This window comes from Ictidomys tridecemlineatus, chromosome 4 (genome assembly GCF_052094955.1).
Source record: "Ictidomys tridecemlineatus isolate mIctTri1 chromosome 4, mIctTri1.hap1, whole genome shotgun sequence".
NCBI classification, from domain to species: domain Eukaryota; kingdom Metazoa; phylum Chordata; class Mammalia; order Rodentia; family Sciuridae; genus Ictidomys; species Ictidomys tridecemlineatus.
This window is the reverse complement of record NC_135480.1, coordinates 141,245,010-141,268,395: the sequence shown is the minus strand read 5'-3', so window position 1 is coordinate 141,268,395 and position 23,386 is coordinate 141,245,010. Positions and strand designations below refer to the sequence as shown.

Genomic DNA, 23,386 nt, shown 5'->3' with positions numbered 1-23,386 from the left:
TAAGACTGTATATAAGATTACATTTTCATTATAACTTTAAAAATCCATGAGAGTAAGGACTTTGCTGACTTTATTCATCTTGGCACTCTACCAGACACATACTAGGTATTTATAATACATTTTGAATAAAGAAATATCTCTATATACAATTTCTCTTCCCATACTATTTGAAATTAAAATATTTGATTTATAAGGGCGGGGTCATTGCTTATTTTTCTTATCAGGTACTGCAGCCAGGATCACTTAATAGAAATGATATTTAGATCCTACCCCTACCTCTCAGCTTTTCCAAAGCGAATCCAATGGAAGACAATCAATATATATTTTTAAAATAGATAATGAAAGCATGCTTGCTGTATACCTTTAAAGTAGAGACCAGTTTGCTCTGTCTCTTATTAATCAAATTGCTACCCTAAGCTTTTCCTACTTAGAAATTCTAGAGCTGTCATTACAAAAATCCTTTAACACAGGGTTCCAAGTTTCCAGTGCAAATGAAGGCAGTCCAGGTAATGTTAATGTTAATGTTAATGGTGACAGAAACCATAGGTGAGAGAGTAGGGAGTGGTGGGGACTGAGCTGTATGCTTCTTCCAAAGGGATATGCAAGAAGCCATGGCTTAGGTTTTATTTTACCAGATCTTCACATTTTTCATGAGGGGCCAGAAATCTAGAATAGATGTGAAACTTATCAATATTAAAATGTTCAATGTTTTTTTAAAGCTCTATGCTAGCCTGTAACACCAATTCTCTGCTGGTTAGATATGACCCATAGGCCACCAGTTTGTAACCTCTGCATTGCATGAAGTACTAGGAAGTTATCTCTATGAACCCCCAAAGTTCTCATCCTGAGTATGGTGGAGATCAGATGGAGACAAATAAATGCACGAGAAAGTCCAAGTCATGTTTTGAACTACTGAGGTTTTTTTTTTTTTATTGCAAAACATTTGTTACAGAAATTTCAGAAAGATTTTCCTGTGGTATCTGCCAACTTCTGCTTTGAATTATATATCTACACAAACAAGCTCAAAGTGCAATGTGAATCCAATAATAGACCTTTAAAAAAGAACAATTCCTCTAAGGATTTATATATATTCATAGTGTCAATAGATATGCAAACCTCTGTCTATCCATATGCAAAGAAGGAAAAGATGTATATATATATATATTTAGTAAACCCAATTTTAAAATCATTTTATTTATAGGAATTCATTTAAAAATGATATCTGAATAATTTCCCCCATTATAAACTATGGTTAGAACATTTACAAATGAGACTCTAAGTGCTATATTATGAAATGGCTATGAGTACAGTATACTGCATGGACTGTTACACACAGCGGTAGCAGCAATATAAACTCAGGTCAGATCCTGTAGTGACAGGAAGCAGGTAAGTCTTCACACAATGTTATGGTACCCTCTTCTGAATCTCCCTCACAACGATTCTGTGTTTGGGTCCAGAATGATGTGGCTAACAAATATACATGCATATATCACCCAGGGGAACCAAAGTAACTCCAAATAGAGAGAGTTCCTTTTCCCTGTGTATTTAATTCTCAGTGTATTTCATGTGCAGCTTTCTAAATTGGAATCAAGAAACTGATCCTGACTGGCTCTAAATCAGAGATCTCAAACCTTTGGGAATGCTGCTGCTGGCAGACACATTTGGGTGGCTAGCCCAGGGATTGAAAACCTGAAGATGAGCCGAGTGCAGAGGCATGTGCCTGTAGTCCCAGCTGCTAGAGAGGCTGAGGCAGGAGGATCACCTGAGCCCAGGAGTTGGAGACCAGACTGGGGACCCGGTCTCAATGAAAGGGGGGTATAAGAAAGGACACCTAACTTTGAATGTTTTTGAGGTGGGATATGCATTTTCTCATGTTTTACAAATGCTATTTCTGTTGTCATTCATTCTCATATCTCTCTCTCTCTCTCTCTCTCTCTCTCTCTCTCTCTCTCTCTCTCTCTCTCTCTCTCTTTCTTGAGATGGGTCTCACCATGTCGCCCAGCTGGTCTCTAACTCATGAGCTGAAGTGATCCTCCTGCCTCAGCCTCTCCAGTAACTGGGCCCACAAATGTCTAGTCTTTCTGCTGTCTTTCAGGCCCATTCCCACCTTTGCATACTGGATCTGGCCCCCAGATTGGGTTTGCAGGCCCTCATTCTAGCTGCAGATGGTGGGTCCCGATGATGGGTCAGAAGTTGGTGGAGACGTGAGGGACACTTGGGATTCAGAAAGGCAAAAACTGGATGAGGCAGATGCAAGTGCCAGCCAGTTAGGAGAGGCTGAATTAGTGGGAAGATCAGGCCTGGGCCAAAGCCTGAATGTTTGGCTTTTTCCAAATACTTGCTGTTTTGGCTCACTCTGTTGGGGTCCACAAGGTACTGAGGTGATAGAATCAATGGCCTGTTGGTCTCACATAAAAAAAGGAGCTGTGTTGGACTAAGAGGAAAGGAGGAAGTAGAGGGGATAAAGAAGGCTGTACCCCCCAGGCCCGAGGCTGATTTCCCCCAGCGTGTCCCACAGCTCTTAGTAGCCTGCCTCTCTCTGAGGAAGGCTGGGGTCATGGCTGGCACTGAGGCTCTTCAGAAAGCCAATGAACTTCTAGATATCATATCTTGTTCACTTTTCAGCATACACTGTGCAAATGGGCAAATGTGCAGTCCTAAGGTAGCTGGTTAGACTGGGCGAGTTAGGGAAAGGCACACATTTACCTCACTTTTATTGCATCTGGATAACCTGGTCACCTAAATCCTGTCTTAGACGACCCACAGAACTTGTAACATCTTCCTTTTATTTGCAGTGTTAGGAGCAAGGAAATTATCAGAGAAAAGAGAACACGAAGGCCCTCTGAAATGAATTAAAACCCAGAAAAGACAAGGAAAAAAAAATCTTGTTTTTCTTAAATCAGAACCAACTCCCTTTCTGGCTGACTCCAGTCTGAGAGTCAGCCAAATATTTGGTGAAAAGAAGAGAAAGCTAAGGTCAAGGAAGGCTAACAGTTCTCCCCACTCAATTTAGGAGCAGTTGCTGTGCACCTGGGCTCTTCTCTTTTCCAGGTATTAAAGAGCTTCTCCTAATAAAGTGGTGATTTCTTTAAAAAAGTCAGCTCTCCAGAGTCACCCAGTGCTCTGTCACCTGCCTCCCACCCAGAGGCCAGGCTCATCCACAGAGCGCAGAAAGCCACAAGAGAAGGAGGGAGTCACATACCCTAGTGCAGAACCACTCAGTCACGTGACCCATGCACTTCGGCCCTGTCACAAATTGACCTTTCATGTTCATCTCTGGTGAAGCAATTTTCAGTCCTAAAAAAATCTGAAGCATGCCTCTCATGCCTCTCATACCATGGCTGACCAACACCGAGACCTTGGTAACCCCAAGTGGTGCTGGTTTGCCATCTCTGGGTTCCCTATCATGCAACCTGTGGTTAATACTTTATTTCATATTACTTGTTTGGAGGTTTACAAAAAAAAACAAAAGAAAGAAAAATTGAAAACCCCTTGATTCCTTGTTTTTAATTTAAAAAATGAAACATAATCCCTAGTGTAAGACGCCCAACAATTTGAGTGAGTTCCTAACTGGTTTAAACATCGCAGCAGGCAATAGTAAAATGTTAAGTGCCTTAGAAAAAGTCAAAAGAAATGCATAAAGCAGTGCATGCATTTTGTTGACACAAAATTAAGACTGGGTTTGGAGAGGAATTACTTCATTTAAGTCACATTGTTAAAGGACAGTGAGTTATAAATGCAATATCTAGGCCAAGTATATAAACCACCTACATACTAGCATCACTTTAACTAGAAATGACATAATGTCACTAAATGAACATATTTATAAAATACTGTACAATGCCTCTGCATTGGGTCAGCAGATGTAAACAAACAGCTAATTCCACTGGAGTTTAAAATATTATTTGAAGTTCATTTGTCGTATACTCTTTTGCATAACATGCCAGTTCATCTTTCACAAAATCACAACTTGCCTACCACAGCTTGCAGGACTTGGTAGAGGAAGTACATCAGCTTATACAAATATTTTACAGTGGTCTGAAGGAATATGAAAAACAAAGTGGATTGGGAACAAAAATGCCCATTTCACGAGGAAGCTAAATAACATGGAATAGGGAACATAATTAATCCTTGCAACATGTGCTTCTTTATTGAATGTTACAGATTTATAAATGATTATAAAGCTGTCCTGTAACGTTCATTAATACAACCACATGCTACAACTATGCTGGGTTAAACACGGGTTACATATATGTTTACATATGTTTTATAATACAGCATTGCCCAATATATCATATGGTATAGCCTATAGATATAGCATGATGGACGACTGGATAATATTTTATTATCTTTAAAGAAATTAAACAGCCCAAACATTTAGGAAGATCAGACTGTACAGCCTCAGAAAGAAGAAAAAAAGTACTATCCAGTTATCTACCATAGAATCTATAGAAACCATATTTTAGAATACATTTTGAAACATTCAGAAGAAACACACTTTGTGTTTTTACAAGTACATTTTTCCCATTTAATTATACTTATATATATATATTTTTTAAAAGGGGAACTTTCAAAGTGCTAAATATTGTCCTGGCCTCAGAAGCTTAGACTTAAAAAAAATCCAGTTCTGTAAAGTGCTGTGTTCTGACTGCTAATACACCTTTTGGCTTGCAGAAATACACAAACTAGCCATGCCAAGTGCACTCAGCTTTCCAGCTGCTCGTTCAAAGCCGTTATATTTTTCTAACGATAAATATAAAGTATGTTGGTTAATCAGGAAACCTTCACAGTCATTTTCATAAAACATCCTTAATTTTTTTTCCGAAAAGAACAAGCAATTTAGAACAAATCATTACCTATAGTAGTATATAAAAATTGGCACCTCTGAAGCAGATGATTAAACAGAAGCTATTTACTTCCTGGAGCTATGACTTTATTTACGGTCCTCAATAACTTGCTGCTCATGAGTTGCTTAATTCACATAGACAGGTAATTAATGCTCCCTCAATCAGGGACATGGTGGAATAAATGAGCTGAGCACAACCTGACTGTACAAGGCCACAGAGTCGATGCCACGCTGGTGCACAGAGAACCCGAAAATGGAAAGAGACGGAGATCAACAACTCACACACACACACACACACACACACACACACACACACACACACACACATACGCATGTGCACAGGAAAGAGATGGCTTGTGAGGATTACACAGTTTGTGTCTAAAGTCATTTGAATTTGGCTTATACAAATACATGTCACACACTTCACCAAAGATGTTAACGTTTAGTTTCATGCACAACCAAAGAACCAGGTGTTTACAAGATCAGGACTGTTAAGTATTTAGTTTCCCAGGTCCTGTTCCTTTTCTCTCTGGAAATCATGACGAATGGAAACACATGCGCTCATCATTTCTTTCCCTCACTTCCAATCTGGTCCAGAACGAGGCTCTGGAGGTGCTTGTCCTGCTCTATGGTCAAAGAATGGCTTCACCTCCTTGGATTCCTCCACGGACTCCCACAGAGAGCCTTCAACTTTGTGAGTGTGCTCACCGCTTAAAACCATCAAAACATTAGCACGTAAGGGTATCCAACTAGTCACATCTAATCTAAGCAATGAAAATCATGAAACGGTGGTTCAAATCTGGTGCTGAGACTTGGCCTTCCTGAGAATCACAGGGAAATGGTCTTAAGATGTAAAGTGCCTATTGCAACTATACTGATTATGAGCAAATGTCATTCCTTTTTCTCATTATCAATCAGTATAGACCAGGAGGTTATGGACTTTTGAAAGTTATATTGCAACTTCACAAGTATGTACATTTTTAGGGAGTTGGGGGAGAAGACAGTGTGTTCATCAGATCCTCCAAGGGACTCATCACTCTAGGAAGTTGAAAGACGGCTGATTTATTCTCAGACTGAAAGCATGCCTACTGAGAGGGAAAACTCCAACATAGGGCCCAGTAAAGCAAAACTGTCTCCAGAGCAATTATAAATGAAGGGCTTGGGTATTTGTTACTGAGTGCCCTACCTACTAACGGGTACAAGGAATGCAGAAGGAATTCTTTACACATGTGACTTTGTTACTTTGTACCAAAAAGCTTGTTCAGTTTTTTTTTTTTATTTTTTAATATTTAAAGGCTAGAGGTTTTTGTCAATAAGCTTACTTGATTTCTCAAAATGGGATATAACCTAATGTTTACAACTACAATTGAAAAAAAAATAACCAGGTAGGATCTTGGGCCAGGAACATGAAGTTATTTTTCTTAAAGGTTTCATTCTTTTTAAAATTTCAATGATCCAAATAGGAATCTGAAGATTTGGGGTCAAGATTTCTTTATGTCACTTCAAACCATGACTGTGACTTTAGAAGAGAAGCTTATGCTTATGCTTCTATTCTAGAGTTCATCACACTAGCTGGTTTAGAATTGCACATCTATTCAGATTGTACTTGGTATAATAGCTTTGTGTGGGAGAAACCAGAATAAAGGCAATATCATGAGAGTGAGTGTTTTTGGACAAAAAGGGGCAGAAGGCAGGGTGAGTCATTTTGACAACTGTTATTTGGTACATGGAAAAGTTAAGGTGATCAGAGATTTAAAAAGTCATAGTTTCAACATTTGGTCTAATGGTAAAATGAACTCTTTCAATGGAACTTCTTGGATATTAAAAAATCTTGGTTATACCTCCAGGAGATAGAAAAGTCCAAGCCTCTTAAGAAAGCTCTGTATGTCTGTTTATATACTATATATAAACATGTGTTGCTATGTAAATGCATATATATGTATATAAGCAGCATATACTAGAGAATCTCTTTATATGGTTTATTTGCTTTCTATTTTGGCCTACTATATCTTTTTTTTTATAGCTCTGTATATAAGAAAAATATTCATGGCATGCCTGCAACTGATGGCTTTGGATTGATACCAAACTCCTAGTCAATTCTAAAGTTATTTATGGTTTTGAAACTTCCTTAAAAAGTACTTTGGAACATTTCCATAAAAAAGATACCAGCCCTTGAAAAATTCCAATTAAATTTATGCTGAGCTCAGATTAGATGGCAAAACTCTAGGTATGAAAATAGCCACATATAACCATGTTTTTGTATACAAAATGGCCATACGATGAGTGGTGTGAAAAATTGGCAGTTACACCTTGAGGTGATCAAAGGACGCAGGAGGTGGAGTCATGCAAATGAAGAAGGTCACACAGCAGCACAACACATGACATGAATGGAGAGAATACAATAATATTCCATATGGCAATTTTAGGTTAGTTCTGCTCACTGTTTTTTTTTTTAAGTTCAACATTACATATTCAATGAGTGAATTCACTGATGACAGGAGAGATACAAAATAAATTAAGAAATATAAAGTTATTTAATTACATTCATCCTGAGCTTGCTTGACTCTACTGGAATGCCCACCATATATGATATACATCACGTGACTGTTGCTTCTAACATCAACTCTTCTATCATTTCCATTGCAAGACCAAAAGGCATTTCTGTTCCCTTATTTTCTTCAAAAAAGATAAAACAGTTGTGGCACCAGAAGTGAATATATAAGAGACAGGTGAACTATGACTGTTACCTTGTTTTTTTCTTTATAATGACCAATTACAGAAGTGTTGGCATGAGAAGGATGTGGGACGTTAGGTAGAACTGCTTGCTGCCGGCTTATACTGAATAAAAAGGATGCTCTTCATCAGTCACCAGTGATGGAGCCAATGTGAAAAGAAAACAGAATTGAAGTTTAGAATATCTCATTTTGTATGCTGGCTATTTTATTTTATTTTGCAACTTAGCCCTGCATCCTAAAGCTCTTGGTAATGGGTAGAAATCACAAGATGCCTCCTGGCGTTGAGAGTGCTTGAAGCCCCTTGGTTCCCCAGAGCTCATGGCTTTCTGCAGTGACTGGTGATACACATTCATCTCTAACCCTTCTTCTCCCCCCATCCCCTCCCTACCCAGCAAGTGTGAACATGCTTCAACTACCCTGTGTTTGGCACTGGGTCAGATCAAATGTTTTCTTGATCTGTGGCCCAGAAGTCACCTTTGAGTTAACATCTCCCAACACATTGCTTGTTTTGCTCAGCTAAGAATAAAGCGGATGTGATTCAAGGAAGGGGGAAAAAAGTGGAGTTTGGGGAGAATTTAGGGCTGGGTTCTCAAGCCTCCTGCAAGGCATGGTAAGAAGAGTTAGTTGTGCTTGCTTTCAAAGCTGTGGAAAGCCGACGTTCTGGACAGTCTCCTCATGGACAGGCTGTCCCCTCGGCCTTCCGGCTTGGAGGACTTACTCCTCTGGAAGGGATTTCGCAGGCTTGCCGTGTTCCGCTGCCTGTCGAGCTTGTCACTGATAGAGAAGCTCTTTCTGGTGTGTGCATATGGCGCGCTTGGCTCCTCTGCTGAGTAGCTGTTGGCACGCTCTATCTTGGGAACCGTGATGTTGTTGGATAGGTTTCTGTCTGAGTTGTCACCCTCCTGGGAGGACATGGCGATGGCTGCTCTCCGGCCTCTGGCCTCGTTCTCCTCATTGTCAGAGCTAGGGTGGCTCAGTTCTGCTTCTCGCTCAGGATGACAGCAAGATAAGTCCTCTACTTTATCGCCAAGACCTCCGGGGAAGGTGGCTCTGTCGGCAATCGCTTGAGGGGTATTGACACACCTCGTGTCGATACAGTCCGTAATACTTGTATATTCTGCTGTTTTCACAGGCACCCCAAAGTTGGCGTAATAACTCCTCGAAGGAGAAAACATAAAGCTATGGGATTTCACTATGGGGGCCTCTTCTAGAAGAAAGGGTGTGGCGGCTAGGTAGCGGCTACTCTTGGAACGCTCAATGGTGTGATACATCGGAGGGTCCGAGTCCCAGGGGTTTTGGCATTCTGGAATGTGGGTATAGTCTGAAGAAAAAGATCTAGTGTCCATGGAGGTGATGTCTTCGAAATCGATGCTCCGGCTTGGAGGTCTGTCTGTGGGTGCAAGGGTTACATAGGCACTGCTTGAAGGGGCTGTGGAAGGTGCTGGAACCGAAAAGCTTGGTTCTCCCAACCCAAGGATGTTCATGGAATTGTCCAGAGGGTCTATGTCACAGTGAAGCTCATCCATGGCAGAGACATAGATGTCTATGCATGACGATGGTCTTCTAGAATCAGGAACAATGGCCAAGGTGTTTGCAGGGGCTGCAGGAGCTTTGGATTCTTTGGCTACTGAGTGGGAACTAGTAGCTCGGTGTAGGCTCAGGGACCTTTCTTTAAAAATACTTTCCAACTTTTCTATACCACCTTTGTCTTTCATATTGACTGAATAGAAAGAATGGCTTCGCATACGGGGCATTAAGGTTGGAGAGGTTGGGGACATGGTCTCCTCACCTGCAGGGTCTATACTCTCTTGGAGCTTGAAGGTGTTTCCCTCCTGGCTGTTGAAGCTGCTCTGGCGGACGATGTAGGCTGCGTCCGTGCAGTCCGAGGAGGTCCTCGAGCGGATCTTGTTGGACTCAGCTCGCTCCAGACCTGTCAGGCGCTCCAGGGCTGTGGCCATGCGCCCGATGAGGTCCTCAAGCTGCGCCAGCCGGATGTCCACGGTCTGGAGTGAAGCCTTCATGGAGTGCTCTCTCTCATTGACCTCCTCCAGCCGCATGGACATGTTCTCTACCCTGTAGGAAAAGGAGACAATGACAGTCCCTTGGGTCAGGTTCCTCTCCTAGGGGTTCAGAGAGCAAGGACAGAGGGCATCAAAGCTGTGCTCACCTAGAGGCTACCAAGACTCTTTTCCCAGAGGGAATCTGAGGGATTACAGGTAGTTAGAGGGGCTGAGGAGAAAAAGAGTGGCATTGATGTGTTTGCTGAGAAATAGAATTAAAATCTTTTTGTGCTGGAGGATCATCTAATCTGTTTGTCTTTTTTCTTTTTGTACTGAGGATTGAATTTAGGGGCATTTGACCACTGAGCCACATCCCTAGCTCCATTTTGTATTTTAATTAGAGACAGCATCTCACTGAGCTGCTTAGTGCCTTGAAGTTGCTAAGGCTGGCTTTGAACTTGCAATCGGCCTGTCTCAGCCTCCCAAGCCTTTGGGATCACAGACATGCACCATTGTGCCTGGCCGTGTGTGTGTATAAGTGTTTTTTTTTTTTTTTTTTTTTTTTTTTTTGGTGATGCTGGGGATTGATCCTAGGGAGGGCCTTGTGCAAGTGAGGCAAGCACTCTATCAACTGAGCTATATCCCCAGCCCCTCCATTTGTCTTTTTTAAAAAAATTTGTTTCAATATGGGACCATACTGTGCTTTCCAGGCTAGTCTTGAACTCCTGCTTCAGCCCAGAGTAGCTGAGACTATGGATGTGCACTGCCAGGCCTTGTATAATCCAGTGGGTTTTGGTTTTTTTTAGCTTTTTTGTTTAACATATCCTAGGTACTGGGTCCTATTAACTTGCTGGAGCTAGAAGAACAAGAAAGGGCAGAACAGTTTTATCCCTCCTCTATTATTTTCAGGGCCATTTATATACGGTTGATATTTGAAAAAGATAAAGATGCTCTTTTGGCATAATTGCGCATGAATGATCATTGGTCCAAGAGCTGTGAAATCTCTCCTCACTGCCTGTACTGTGGGGCCTCTCTCTCATGACCCACCTCCCTTTGGCTCCAGGATCCAATGTCATAGAGAAAACTAGCAGGTGAGAGGTGGAGCTGAGGTGCCAACAGCTGGCAGCAGAAGACCTGTTGTAGGCAGGACGATGGACACAGACTGAGGAGCCCAAGGAGGATACGAGGAAGTCAGAGGGTATAGAAGAGGTTCTTCAGGGAAAGTCAGGAGAAGCTGGCAGGAGCCCCAAGAGTGAAAACAACACGGTCCCAGGGAATGAAACCAGGGGAGGAAGGCCTATACAACAGGGCTGAAGAATCATTCTTCACCAACTTCAGTCTCCTATGGGCTCTGAGGTGGGTTGAGATGTGAGCCTTTTCTTTTGGTACTGGGGATTGAATTTACAGGCACTATACTACTATCTTTTATTTTGAGGTGGGGTCTCGGTAAGTTTCTGAGGCTGGCCTCAAACTTGGGCTCCTCCTGCCTTAGCCTCTGAGTAGCTGGCATGTGCCACCATGTCTGGCTGGAAAGTTAGTCTTGCCTAAAATAATAATAATGAATTGTCTCATGCATTTTCTTGCAGAACCCTGGGCGTTCTTGACTATGTAAACATCCAATTGTCTGAGACATTTAAGTTATGGACCTAATAGGGTTTTTTTTTTTTTAAATAAAAGGGGTAGTAATTTTTTTTAAATGAAATATCCTAGAGTCCAATTTACATGTTTAATATGTAATGAGAGTACTTTCCTTACTCTTTTAAAAATTCTTCTTGAAAAGTTAAGTTAAACAGGTATGTATCCCATATAAATAGGCCTGAGGAGCCAACCAGGGGTTTTGGGTCATGATTGTAGCCACTAGTTGCTGATTTTGATCAAATAACTCAGAATTTAAAATGGAGGCATAGATGATGAGAACGTATGGATCAACAGGAATCCCCAAGGTGACATAAAGTGACCGAGTATAAAGAAAAAGAAAAAGCCCTTATGGAAAACAAGAGGTTCTATGCAAGGAACACTTATTTATCTTTCCCTCTTTTATTGGGGTTGCCTAACATAAAGGTTGAATTATGTAATGTTCTCTGTACTATGTAGAGTGTGCACGGGTAACTTAGAATGATTCAACCACATGTATCTGTCCCAATGTGCATCTATATAATACACATATGTGTATCTGTCTCTTCTCTACCAACAGAATGCAATCAGGACATGCTGCTGCCGCTCTAACTCAGAGAGGGCATGTCCTGGAGATATGTGAGATGGGCAATATGGATCGACTCATCCTTTGGTCACACTCTCTTCCCTCGGGCACCCCAATTGTTGTGCTGAGTACAGTTTTGGTGTTGAAAGATATTTCTTTTTAATATGCTTCCAAAGGCAAACAAAACAAAATAAAACAAAACAAAAAAGGACAGCCACAGGAAACAATCAAAATAAAATCTCCAGACAAGTGCAGAAGAAGCCACAAAACAGAATGAGGCTTGGCTCAAGGTACCTGGGCTTGGTCTTGAGGGCATGTTGATTCTCCAGGCCTATTACTCCAGAATGCAGGGAGGGAAGGCTCTACACTCTGTTCTGGGTTTCTGCAAATTGCTCACCTTTCTCACCCTCTCTGAGGATGGGGCTCTGTAACCACCCAGACAGAACTAGGTCTTGGGGAAGGGTTTGCAGACAGAGGCTCCCATCCAGTGCTATAGTTCCCTACTTTTTCTCTATAGAAGGAGTTGGTGACATGGTCACAGTGCGTTCACAGGTGCTGCTGTCTGCAGCTTCTCACTCTAGTTCCCCGAAGAGACAAAGACTTCCTGCCTTCTTTTTCCTCCTTCACCTTCTTCTTCTTCTTCTTCTTCTTCTTTTTTTTTTTTTTTTACTTAGGATTACACCCAGGGACACTATACCTCTCAGCTACATTCCCAGTCCTCTTGCTTTTTATTTTGAGACAGAGTCTTGCTAAATTTCCCAGGCTGGTCTTGAATTTGCAATCCCCTTCCTGCCTCAGCCTCCGGAGTCTCCATGATTACAGGTGTGCACCACAGCATCTGGCTTTTCTGGCACCTTAACACTCCTTCCTCCCCACCTTTTTTTTTTCCTTCAAGGTCTAGGGATTTCCCAAATTCAAAGGCATTTCAAAGGCCTGTAGATATAAGCTTTGGAAAGATGCCCGAGCAATGGTTATGTGCTTACATGGCATAATTTTCTGGGACCCACATAGCTATCTGTCCATTAATAAATAATTTTTTCAAGGCCTGAGAATGGGAAAGACCTTCAGATTTGTAGCTATTTCCTCTGATTTCCATTGCTTCACATGATATCATCACAAAATGCTCTCTTTTTAGTGACAGATGTGTATAAAATCTGCATGGCTTTAAATTTTTTTACTACTGACTTGGTACCTATGGATACAATCACTCAAATGCATACACACACATACACACACACACACACACACACACACACATTCATTTGGACTGCATTCTGCAAAGAAATAAAGGGCCAGGGTTATTCATTTAATTTCTACATTCAGTAGAGAATGTATGAAGTGGATAAGCAGGCAAAAAATGTCATTTTCCCCCCAAAATGTCATTTTATGAAAGCTAAAAATGAATGTCTTGAATCTTAGAATCCTGATTCATATTAGATAAAGCCATCAATATCTATTTTTCTACACTATTTATAAGTAGCTTTTGCCATTTTCATATTGCAAATGGTTAAAATGTAAATTTACATTCATTCTTTGTGATACTCTGAGTGTTCTTTAGAATAGTTCCCAAGTGCACTAGAATTGAGTTTTTGTAAGTCTACAATAAAACAAGAACAACAAGAAAATATATGAGCATTTGTACAAATCTATTGTATTAGATTTAAAGGATTCTCTTCTTTTTATTTGAAGATTTTTTTCCCTACTGGCTCTCAAAACTACTTGGTCAATGAGATCTAAAAGTATATAACCACAGGGTAGAAAAATCTGCTTTTATTTTATTTTATTTTTGTTTTTATCTTGTTCTATAAAGAACAAAAACCAAAACAAAACAATTCTGGGAAAGAAAACCAATAATGATTCTCATTGATACACAAGTCTCTTGCTGTTGTTTATCTGGAAAGTACTTAGTGCACATATAAGCTAGGCCCTAGTACCATTCTACTCTGCCAGAGAAGATGCTCAGTGCTCAGTGAAACTGTTGGAAAAGTATAAATTCAGAATGAGTCTCTCTTGGTTTGTGTCTGGGTCAGAATTTTCTAGTTACTGGTCTGAGTCAGCAATGCCAGTCCTGGACTTGCCAATCTCTGTGGTCCAGGAGGGCCACTGCTACTGCCTGCTGAAGAAGCCTAGGATCTCCAAGTCTGGATTTGATCCACAGCACTTCATGCAATGTTCTGTTCTCTCAGAAGCTGTATGCTTTCTTGGAAAATAAAAAATAAGCACGAGGGGTCTCTGATTGGGGATCGTACGTAAGAATGAATTCAATGGGTAAAGCGGACCATGCCATAAAGCATCTGCAGGAGGCATGTGCCCAGGGAACACACCTTTCTGAAGTCACCCGTATCCTCTCATCATTGGATGAGTTGAATCGATCATCCTTTTCTCTGAAATATTCCTCTATGCACTGCTCTTCAAAATCGTGTACTTTTTTGAGCTCGTCATCAGTTATGAAGAGTTCTGTGGGAAAAAAAAAATGAGAGCCATGAGGCAGAGAAACAACAGTGATGGCAGGAATCTGTGGGCCTAATGAAGTTCCTAATGGGAATCAAGGCGGGAAAAAGGGGCCTAGCGTCTAGTCTCAAATGAAATCCAAATCCAATTAGGTGACTTGCATCACTGCCTTCTGAACGCTAGATTCGATCAGAGGCAGCTATTCTGTGGCTATGAAACAAGAGAGCACAAAAGGAAGAGCTTAGCCTAACAACTGAAGGCCTCTGGGCCCTTGACTTCAGGGAACCATCCTTGAGTCTGGATTATCCATCTCCTTACTTTTTGTTAATGTGAGAAAAACAAAACCATATTTATTCGTGCTATTGTTACTCTGGTTTTCTCCTTATAGCAGGTAAACTTATAACAGATAGAGCATGAAAAGAGCCCAGTAGAAATGTGAGCCTTTAAATGGGTTCATGAATCAGGGTTGGGCTGAGAGAGCTAGTTTGGAAGAACCATAAATGAGCAAGTCCTTCTTCTAATCCTATGCCCTAGAGGTGCCACAGGGATCATCTCAAGTGTTTGGAATTCTGAATCTTAGCTCTTCAGGAATTTTCTGTCTTCCTTGCTTTGAGGCTTTTGTTTGAAATTGCTGGGGGCATGGAAAATATGAATTTAAAAGCAGATGAGAGTAAAGAAAATACCAGAAATCAGACTGCTTTTCTTAAATATGGCCGACTTCTTGAGGTGAGTAGAGGGTCTTGATTTAACATTTGAGCAGCCATCTTAAATGTTAACTGCCGTCATATGAGATAAGTTTAGCTTTCCTGTACTTCCTCTTACATGAACTCCTCCCACCCCCATTAGTGACCTACCCCATGGTACCCTAACCCTAAGTCAATCCCAGAAGGATGTGACCTCTTTGATCTGAAAAGCCCCATGGTGCCATGGACCTAAGCCAATCCCATGCTATTCCCCACCCTCCTAGCTCTGACACAAGCACCCCCAGTCTCTCCCACAGAGCCAGAACAACCACTCCAGACCCCTACCCCACAAAAGCTGAGCACCTGAACATCTGGGGCCTCTCTCCTCTCTATAGAGAAATGGCCTTATATTTGTCAGCTTTGACAAATTAACCTTTGTGTGGGTCTCTGCCTGGTCTCTGTCCTTCATTTCTTGCTCACCTGTCTCCCACTTTCTCACTTCCCTTTCTGCGAGGGAGGGCTTTCTCAGAAGTGGACGCTTGAGGTTCAGTTATGAAATTACATAGAGCCTTGGGTGGGAGAGAGACCCATGAAAAGAGGCCAGGCATCGCGGCCTGCAAAGTACAGACTCCTTCTTACTATTGCTATATTTGAGCCCAGAGAAGTGTTCCAAATTCTTACTCTGTTGGCACCTTAATAGCACTTCCTTTGACTTCTTTGGCTAAATGTAATGTTCTTTCTTAAAAAAATAAAATATTATTTTTTTTAAAAAAATCCATCAACATGTCAAATTTTGCAATATAGCTTACATTTTACACTTCAGAGTGCTTTTATCTGAGGCTCTGCAAGAACCTGGCAGTGCCCCGGGATCTTTTAATTAAGGCTACAGATTGACAGTGAAAAGTTCACTTTCCCTTGATTGATATATATATATAACACAGTGCTCTCCTGTCTCCTCGTCATCCTTTCTGACCCTGCCACAGCTCCCAAATCTTCATTCTCTGAGAAATCTCCCTTCCATGTGCCCAGAGACCTGTGCCACTAGGGGTAACAGCAGTGAGAAAACTATGAGTTAGAGCCTCCTACTTGCTCCAGTGTCTGGCTGTTTCTGGTCCTCTGGTCTGTGAGGGGTGGGCCCTGGAGCAGAAACAGGTCTATGGACTGCTCCACTTTCTATGTTTAATTCCACACTCCTTCCTGAGCACTCTGGATAAGTGACATTCTCCTTTTACTAAAAATGACCCATGCTTTACTGTAAATGTTGTTGGGACCTCCAGTTCACCCTCAGCTGAGTGTCCATTGTAGGGTATAATTCAGTATAACATTCCTCTGCTCCTGATTTTGCAACCCATCATCCTCCATACTGGTCAAAGTCCTGAATAGAAAAGTTCAGGGTTCAACTTGCAGATTATTCTTCACCCCACCCCCAACTTTCTATTTGCCTAAATTTATGTTTCAGATGGAACCAGTGATTTTGGATGTCCCAGCTCTTTCCAACTCCCCAGTTTTAGTGTCTAGAAAGAAGTAGGGAATTGCTGTCAGGGACATAGTTGAAAGCTTCAGACTTGGAGAAGGACCTGCTTAAGTGGCTTTGGTTTTAAACCTAATCTATATACAGGTATCACATGGAGGGAAGTAGACCACAATTCCAGAGGTCTTGTTCATAGATTTAATGTAGGCGCTTGATTCCATGTACTTGGAGAAACCACAGTAGCTGATCTGTATGGGGCTGGATTCCCAATGTTCTTAACTGAGTGGAGTTGGTACCCAAAGGGCATTTAGGAATCTGCAGGAGCTACTGGTACTTAATGTGTGTGGGTGGATATGCTAATTTTCTGTGATGTGTGGCACAGTCTTACACAAAGAGGAACTGTTCTACCCCAGTGTCAACAGAACTTCCTTTAGAAACCCTGGGCTAGAAGATGGATGGTGGAGTCTCCCGTTTTGTTCTTTGCATAATAGAAAGTAAGGCTTGTTTCTTCATGAGGTCATGTGGGCTCAACTCCTAAGGCTCAGGAAAATGCTTAAGACCTGAAAAAAATTATAGATCCAGAAATGACAATGGAGGATCAAACTGAGTCACTGAAACTCAACCATGTCACAGTGTGTAAAAATGATATATTATGCAGCGTTAGATGCATATTAATATGGTTGATGTATCTGGAGGTGGGACCCCTGGGAAGTAAGACGGCTTAGGACCTATGAAGGTGCTAAAACAACCCTGCTGGAGACTGATTTTATCTCACTAAGAAAGATGTGAGGCTAAGAACACTTAATATCAGCTTCTACTGTCTTCTTGCTAGTACTGTTTCTGCTGCGAGCAGATCTTCCCTTGTGCCCCCTCCCCTAGTCTTCAGAGGGGGAGGAGCCAGTCAAGCCAGGACCCTGCATGGCTGCCTGTAAGAAATGGGTGGGGTTTCTGACTGTGGTGGTCTGGCCGTCAGGCTCTCGCTTGAGTCTTACTCAGGCCATAGTCCCTTTCATCTGGGTCGCTCTCGTGCTTCCTCCATCGACAGCAGAGGTGCTGGAATATCATGGTCATGTGGCTGAAGATGATCAGAGGCGGGGGCAGCACTGGCCTTTCATGGAATGTCATGATGAGCTGATATCTCTGAAACTTCCACACTTGGTTGGATATCGACTTTACCTCAAAAAATGTATTGCTGAAACAGACCAGAGAGAATCAAATAAGAAAACCTGCTGCTTTCTAGAGCATCAATTCCCTCCACCCCATGTCCACCCCCCCCCATGTGCTGCAGAACGGTCCACTCACTTAAAGACAGCAATGAGAAGGTTGACCAGCAGGATGTTGGCCACCAAGAGGTAGCAGGCCATGATGGCCGGCACAATCCATGCTCCTGTCTTGCAGGGGGGCAGCTGGATGATTTTGCCATCCTCTCGGGTCTCATTCTGTCCACAGGGAGCTGGAGGAAGCAACACAGACAAGAAATGAGAGACTCTGGCTACCTGATTTAAAAAGAAAACAAAACTGCTTTGAATGAGAGCTTTGGATGGAAGAAAAATCCAGCCATCTCGAACAGGAAAAAAAAAATTCTAAAAAAGCCAAAATAGAAAAAATGAAAGCTGCATGAATATCATAAAGGGCTGCTTCTCCAGAGGGGAGTTTCAGTTCTCCCTGCTTCCCTGGGCTGTCATCCTATTGGAAAGAGGTCCTGCTTGCTCACTCTGTCCCTTGACTATTGACATTCAGTGAGGGATACTTGGTGTTGGAGGATGCCTGGGGAGCGCAGAGAGTCCCACCTCCCCAGCAAGTTACTTTCAAAATGTGCTGTGGAGGCCATCAGCTGTCAGCTTAAGAGCAGCAGTATTGAGGGGCTATTGATTGGGAATTAACACTGGGGCAGCTGTTAATTGCTGCAAGAAACAACCCAAGGGCTCAGAGCTAACGATTTACTGTCTCAGTGCAGGAGGAACAACACAGGGCAGTGCCTTGGGAAGTATTTAGAGGGCTTGTCACTCGGTGCTATTGATGGGTAGGGTTTCACCAGAGGGCAATGGGTAGGTGTGTGAGTGTGTTGGAACCACAGAACCCACAGCCACCTGCTTTTCTCCAGTAGCATTTCCATTCTGAAAATGTGCTTTTCAGGGCATGGAGAATAAAACCTAACTGCAGTTAAATAAATGGGCAAATAGGACAAAGGAAAAAAAAAAGATCTGGAGGTGGGGTGAGGAGGAAGGTGATGTGTGGGACTAGGTGAGCGTGAGTAATGTGCTAATGAGAACTGCTTGGAGCTTCCAGGTAAATGCAGGGGGGGAAATCCTTGATGAAGCTTTAGAGTACCACACTGACAACGTGGCTCGTGGAGTAAGAGATGCCCACAGGAGCCAGCTCCCTGATGTTGGCCTTAGGACATGGTCCTTCTGCATCTACCGTGAAAGGGAGTTGGGGTGGAGGAAAATAGGAAGAAGCACCAAGAGTAGTGGCCACAGGGTGCTTTTGGTGATGTGCCTAGAAGGTTTGCAAAGCCCACCCAGAATCTATTTGGCTGGAGGACCTGGCAAAGGCAGTCCATTCCATTTTTTAGAGTTCCTGTTGCTAGGCTGTGTTTTGACAGTGATTCTCAACCCTGGCTTCCAGGGATCACCTGGGGAGCCTGAAAAAAAACACCAACACTGAGCTGTGCCATCCCATTGGATCAGAATCCCCAGGGGTGCCCTGGGCATTGGCATTGTTTTTCAAACTTCCCAGGTGATTCTCAGTTGCTGCAAAGGTTGAACCCACTGAACTTGAATTAGGCTGGTAAAAATGCCATGAGAATTTCTGATAGACTCTGATTACCAAAACACATGCTCTCAGGGTAGGAGGGTTTAATGACATCAAGCCACCTACACTCTGTCTTTATGGTCAGGACAAGATGGACAAAGTGCTTCCTCGGGTTCTTCCTGCAAGATGATTGGATGTTGGAACTGGATGCTTGTGAGAAGCAGGAATCTTTTTGTTATTGGCAGTTGAGGCACCGACCACCCAAGACAGCCCTGTAAGTGGTCCTCATCATTTTCTCCCTTGGAAGGAAAACCCAGTGACAGAGACCACACTGGCTTCAGGATGAAGCCCATAACTCTGTGTGTGGCTGGCCCAGTGCCATCTCCTGCCGCTTCCTACCTCTCCCTCCTGGGCACCAATTGGACTTTCTTGCAGGTCCTTGAAATGTCATGCTCTATCTTGCTTCCTGATTTTAAGCCATGCTGTTTCATCTACTTCAAAAGGCTCCTTGATCCCTACAGTCATGCTGGGTGGGTTCCATTCATTCCTTAGTGCTCATCCAGTGTTTTGAAGCCCACTGCAGCTCACCTTCTACCCTCTTCCAGCCATGATGGTGGTAGGTAGCTTCCTTGCAACCTCAGAGCATCCTCTGTTTGTCTCTTGGGGGGCTCTAACACTGTACTGTCATTGGTAATTTACTCATCTACATGCCCCCCAAGATTCCAAGTGGGAAAATAGTTCTTCCAGGTTTCCCATCACCTGGCTCAGTGTGCACACAGCATACACATATGCACCCATACACCATCAATGCTCGTAGAAAGAATAACACAATGACACAATTTGGTTGTTGAGCAGTAACACACATTTCCCACACCTGCACAAACCTACTCATGATGCATAGTCCTAGTTCTGGGAGGTTATTAGCTCCTTACAAAGGTCCCTTTCCAAAGTCCTATCCAGCTTGACAAGAAGAATGTGCATTGGCTTCTCATATTCAACCAAACTTTGGGATCTTTGTTACCCACTTGACCACAGATCCCAGAATTAAAATCTCTATTCCCCACCTATTCCTCATGCTTCCTCCTGGCCTAACAGTCTGATGGGATGGTTGCTTCCTTGTTCTGCCCTTTCCTCTGGTTCCTGCTCAGATCCCTCTGGGAAGGCAACAGAGAAGAGCAGAAATAATTGCCTGGGGAAAGTCACAAAGCTTATATAATATGTACAAATGCATCCTGGTCTCCATTTCTAACTCCATTCTGAGAAAGGTGAAAAAACTTGTAAGAGGCAGAGCTCACCCATCTTGTGAAGCATCTATGCATCTATGTGTGTTTTAAATATATATATATTTTTACTTGTAGATGGACACAATACCTTTGTTTTATTTTTGTGTGGTGCTAAGGATCAAACCTAGTGCCTTCCACATGCAAGGCGAGCACTCTACCACTGAGCTACAACCTTAGCCCGTGTATGTGTTTTGTACTTGGATTGATCCTAGGGCCTTGTGCATGCTATACAAGCACTCTAACACTGAGCTACATTTTTAATCTTTTGTATTTTTTATTTTGAGACAGGGTCTCCTTAAGTTGCACAGGCTGGCTTTGAACTTGTGATCCTCCTGCCTTAGCCTCCTGAGTAGCTGGGATTATAGGTGTGCACCATTTTGTCTTAGCCATCTTGTAATTTTTGATCCCATGTTTAGAGAAGGCCATGCAGACACTTCTTTTCTCCAAGCTGAGAGGGGAAACCAGAGAGAAAAGCAGGTGCTTGCATTTCCACTGGCCTTTGGACAGTGCCATAGACCCATCTGTAGGTTTCTTGTATTCCTCTGTCTGATTCCTCAAAGATTCTCATTAGTTAAAACTTGGACCAGCCTAATATCTTTATATAAGATTTGACTTGATGTCAATATGGTTGGCCCTGGGAATGACCTGCCAATCCCTTGGTTATTGATTGATCCAGCTTCCCCAACCTTTCATACATCTTGCCTTGATAGAGATAGCACTAGTTTAGTGGCTAGAAACATGCATCTTAAAATGCATTGACTCTACCACTTTCCATGACCTGATTTCAGCTTACTTTGTGAATGTCACCTTCTTCAACTATGAAAGCTGGTACCAATACCATGTCAAGATCATTATGTGGGATAGTACTAAACCACATGGCTTAGTACCTAATACACAGCACTTGATGAACATCAGTTAATGTCATCATTACTGTAATTATTTTTGTAATTAATGGGCTACAGGCTTCTTGGATTTAGGGACTATGTCTTATTTTTATTAGTTTTATAATCATTAGGTATGGCACTTATTACATGGTTTTGATATGCTGGGTACAGGGCATATCAGGAATCAAAGAGAATTCTCATTGTTAAGGAACCCACAATTTAGTAGGGGGCACAGACAAGGAATGAAACACTACATTATTGTGTGGCATGAGCTAATGTGGGTTCTTAGGGGACCCTCCTGCTTGACTGCTGCAGTTCCACTGGCCTGGGTCACATGAGTGGACTGGGAGTCGAGACTAGCCTAAGAAACATCATTTATATTCTGTAGCAACAAGTGCGGTGTAAATGAATTAGATGATCCTTGTGACAATGATCATGATATTAAAAGTGAATCATTAAGAGATAGCCTTCCTTTGGTAATAGCAGCAAAAAGTCAGTGACATTATATATATGCAAGACTTAGTGTAAAACATTGCTCTATAATGGATTTTAATGATAGCCTTATCCTGGGTATTTATCTACTCAAGATATGATTCAAATTTATAGATGTCTACCACTCATAAAGATGAACTAGGTGTCTTAAGCCCTGATGAACAGTAGATTTCAGGATGGAGGATAGTTATCTGGATTGTCATCTGGCATCAACCAGTACCTGGGGCTCATGCTACCAGGGAAATACCCCAGACACATATTTTAGACAGCCCATGGGTGAACAGTTAGGGACTTGTGGGTTGGTGGCTACCACTGTGTCTCCTTCTCTGCTTTCAGAACCTGACACTTGGGTGGTTTTTCTCCCAGTTCTCTTGCAAAAGCAAATGTATTGTCACCATTGTCTTCCTATCATGTGGCATGTTATCATTGTCTTCTTTATTGCTGTCAGTGCAGAGTCTCCTTGTAGTGGATGTCTGCAAATTCCACTTGCCTAGTATAAATTGCCCCTTCCTCTAGTAAATTGCACCCTGGTTTCCCTTTGAAGATTCTCCCAAAACCCACTCTCAGTTCAATAAGTTTGGGTAAAATGAACTCCAATTCCATATCTAAAAGAAGATTAACCATCCTGCTTTATCCCTGATTTTCGTGATTGGTACCAGGATGGACATAAAACCTGACCTGGCCAATCACGGCCAATGAGCATCAGCTTTGGGACTCTTGTTGAAATTAGAAAGTATTGAAAAATATCTTTTTATAATGTCATGTAAGGCCACCAAGAGTTATTTCCTCACAAAGAAAAGAAACTGATTCTTGACCCAGTCATGCCTGAAACTAGCCCTCTACAGTTACATGAGCCATACAATTTCTCCTTTCTCAGGTCCATTTGAATGGGGTTTCTATCACTTGCTATTAAGAGTCCTGCCTAATACAGTCATCTCCACTTCCACCCCTGTCCACAGGCCAACAAAAGATGCTTATATTTTGGGTACCCTATTTCTGAAAGGCTGCATTTGAAGTCTTGGAATAGCATAGAAAGACTGGAAGGAGCAGCCAGGGACACAGAATCTGACCTGATAACTTGGTTGTACCAGTGTCACAGTTTCAGGAGCCAGAGACCACTGTTCCCTTCTTTCCCAAAGCTTAAAATAAATCAAGAAGTTGACACTGATGATGTTCAACTAGTTGTTTTTTTTTTTTTTTTTTTGGTCTGGTTGGGGTCTTGGACTCAGAAACTGGCAACACAGTTGTGATCTTTTATAGAATTAAGAGGGTAAATGCAGTTGGGAAACTTTGGCCAAGCACCTATCAGCTACCCCTAAAATGAAGAAAACTTATTCTAGAAACTGATCCTAGATATATTAAGCCACAGGAGCCTCGGGGTGAGTGAAGGCACAGAGGAGGAAGCATCTATGCAGTTGTAGCCAAATTAGAAAGGACCTAGCATTTGGAGATTTAGATTCTCTGTGGCTGATTTATGTGGGTCACACTGACATACTGCAGGGCAGAAATCTGGCAGCACAATTTCTGCTAGCTATGTATTAATAAGTAGAAATGGATAATGGGGTTTCAGAACACACTGATAGCCTG

At 42.2% G+C, this 23,386-nt stretch overlaps 1 protein-coding gene across 31 annotated transcripts in view; it reads right to left on the bottom strand.

Annotated features, from left to right (window-relative positions):
* Positions 1–897: 897 nt before the first annotated feature.
* Positions 898–23,386, bottom strand: part of Trpm3 (transient receptor potential cation channel subfamily M member 3) — an 819,042-nt gene continuing 796,553 nt past the window's right edge. For 29 of the 31 annotated variants that reach the window (XM_078047505.1, XM_078047507.1, XM_078047508.1 and 26 more), the window contains 4 exons: positions 17,689–17,839; positions 17,379–17,578; positions 14,106–14,238; positions 898–9,654 (listed from right to left, as the gene is read on the bottom strand). In XM_078047505.1, coding sequence (XP_077903631.1) covers positions 8,202–9,654; positions 14,106–14,238; positions 17,379–17,578; positions 17,689–17,839 — 1,937 coding nt within the window. In that variant the 3' untranslated portion in view covers positions 898–8,201. The remainder of the gene's footprint in view (positions 9,655–14,105; positions 14,239–17,378; positions 17,579–17,688; positions 17,840–23,386) is intronic. The other 2 variants (XM_078047535.1, XM_078047536.1) reach the window with 1 other exon arrangement.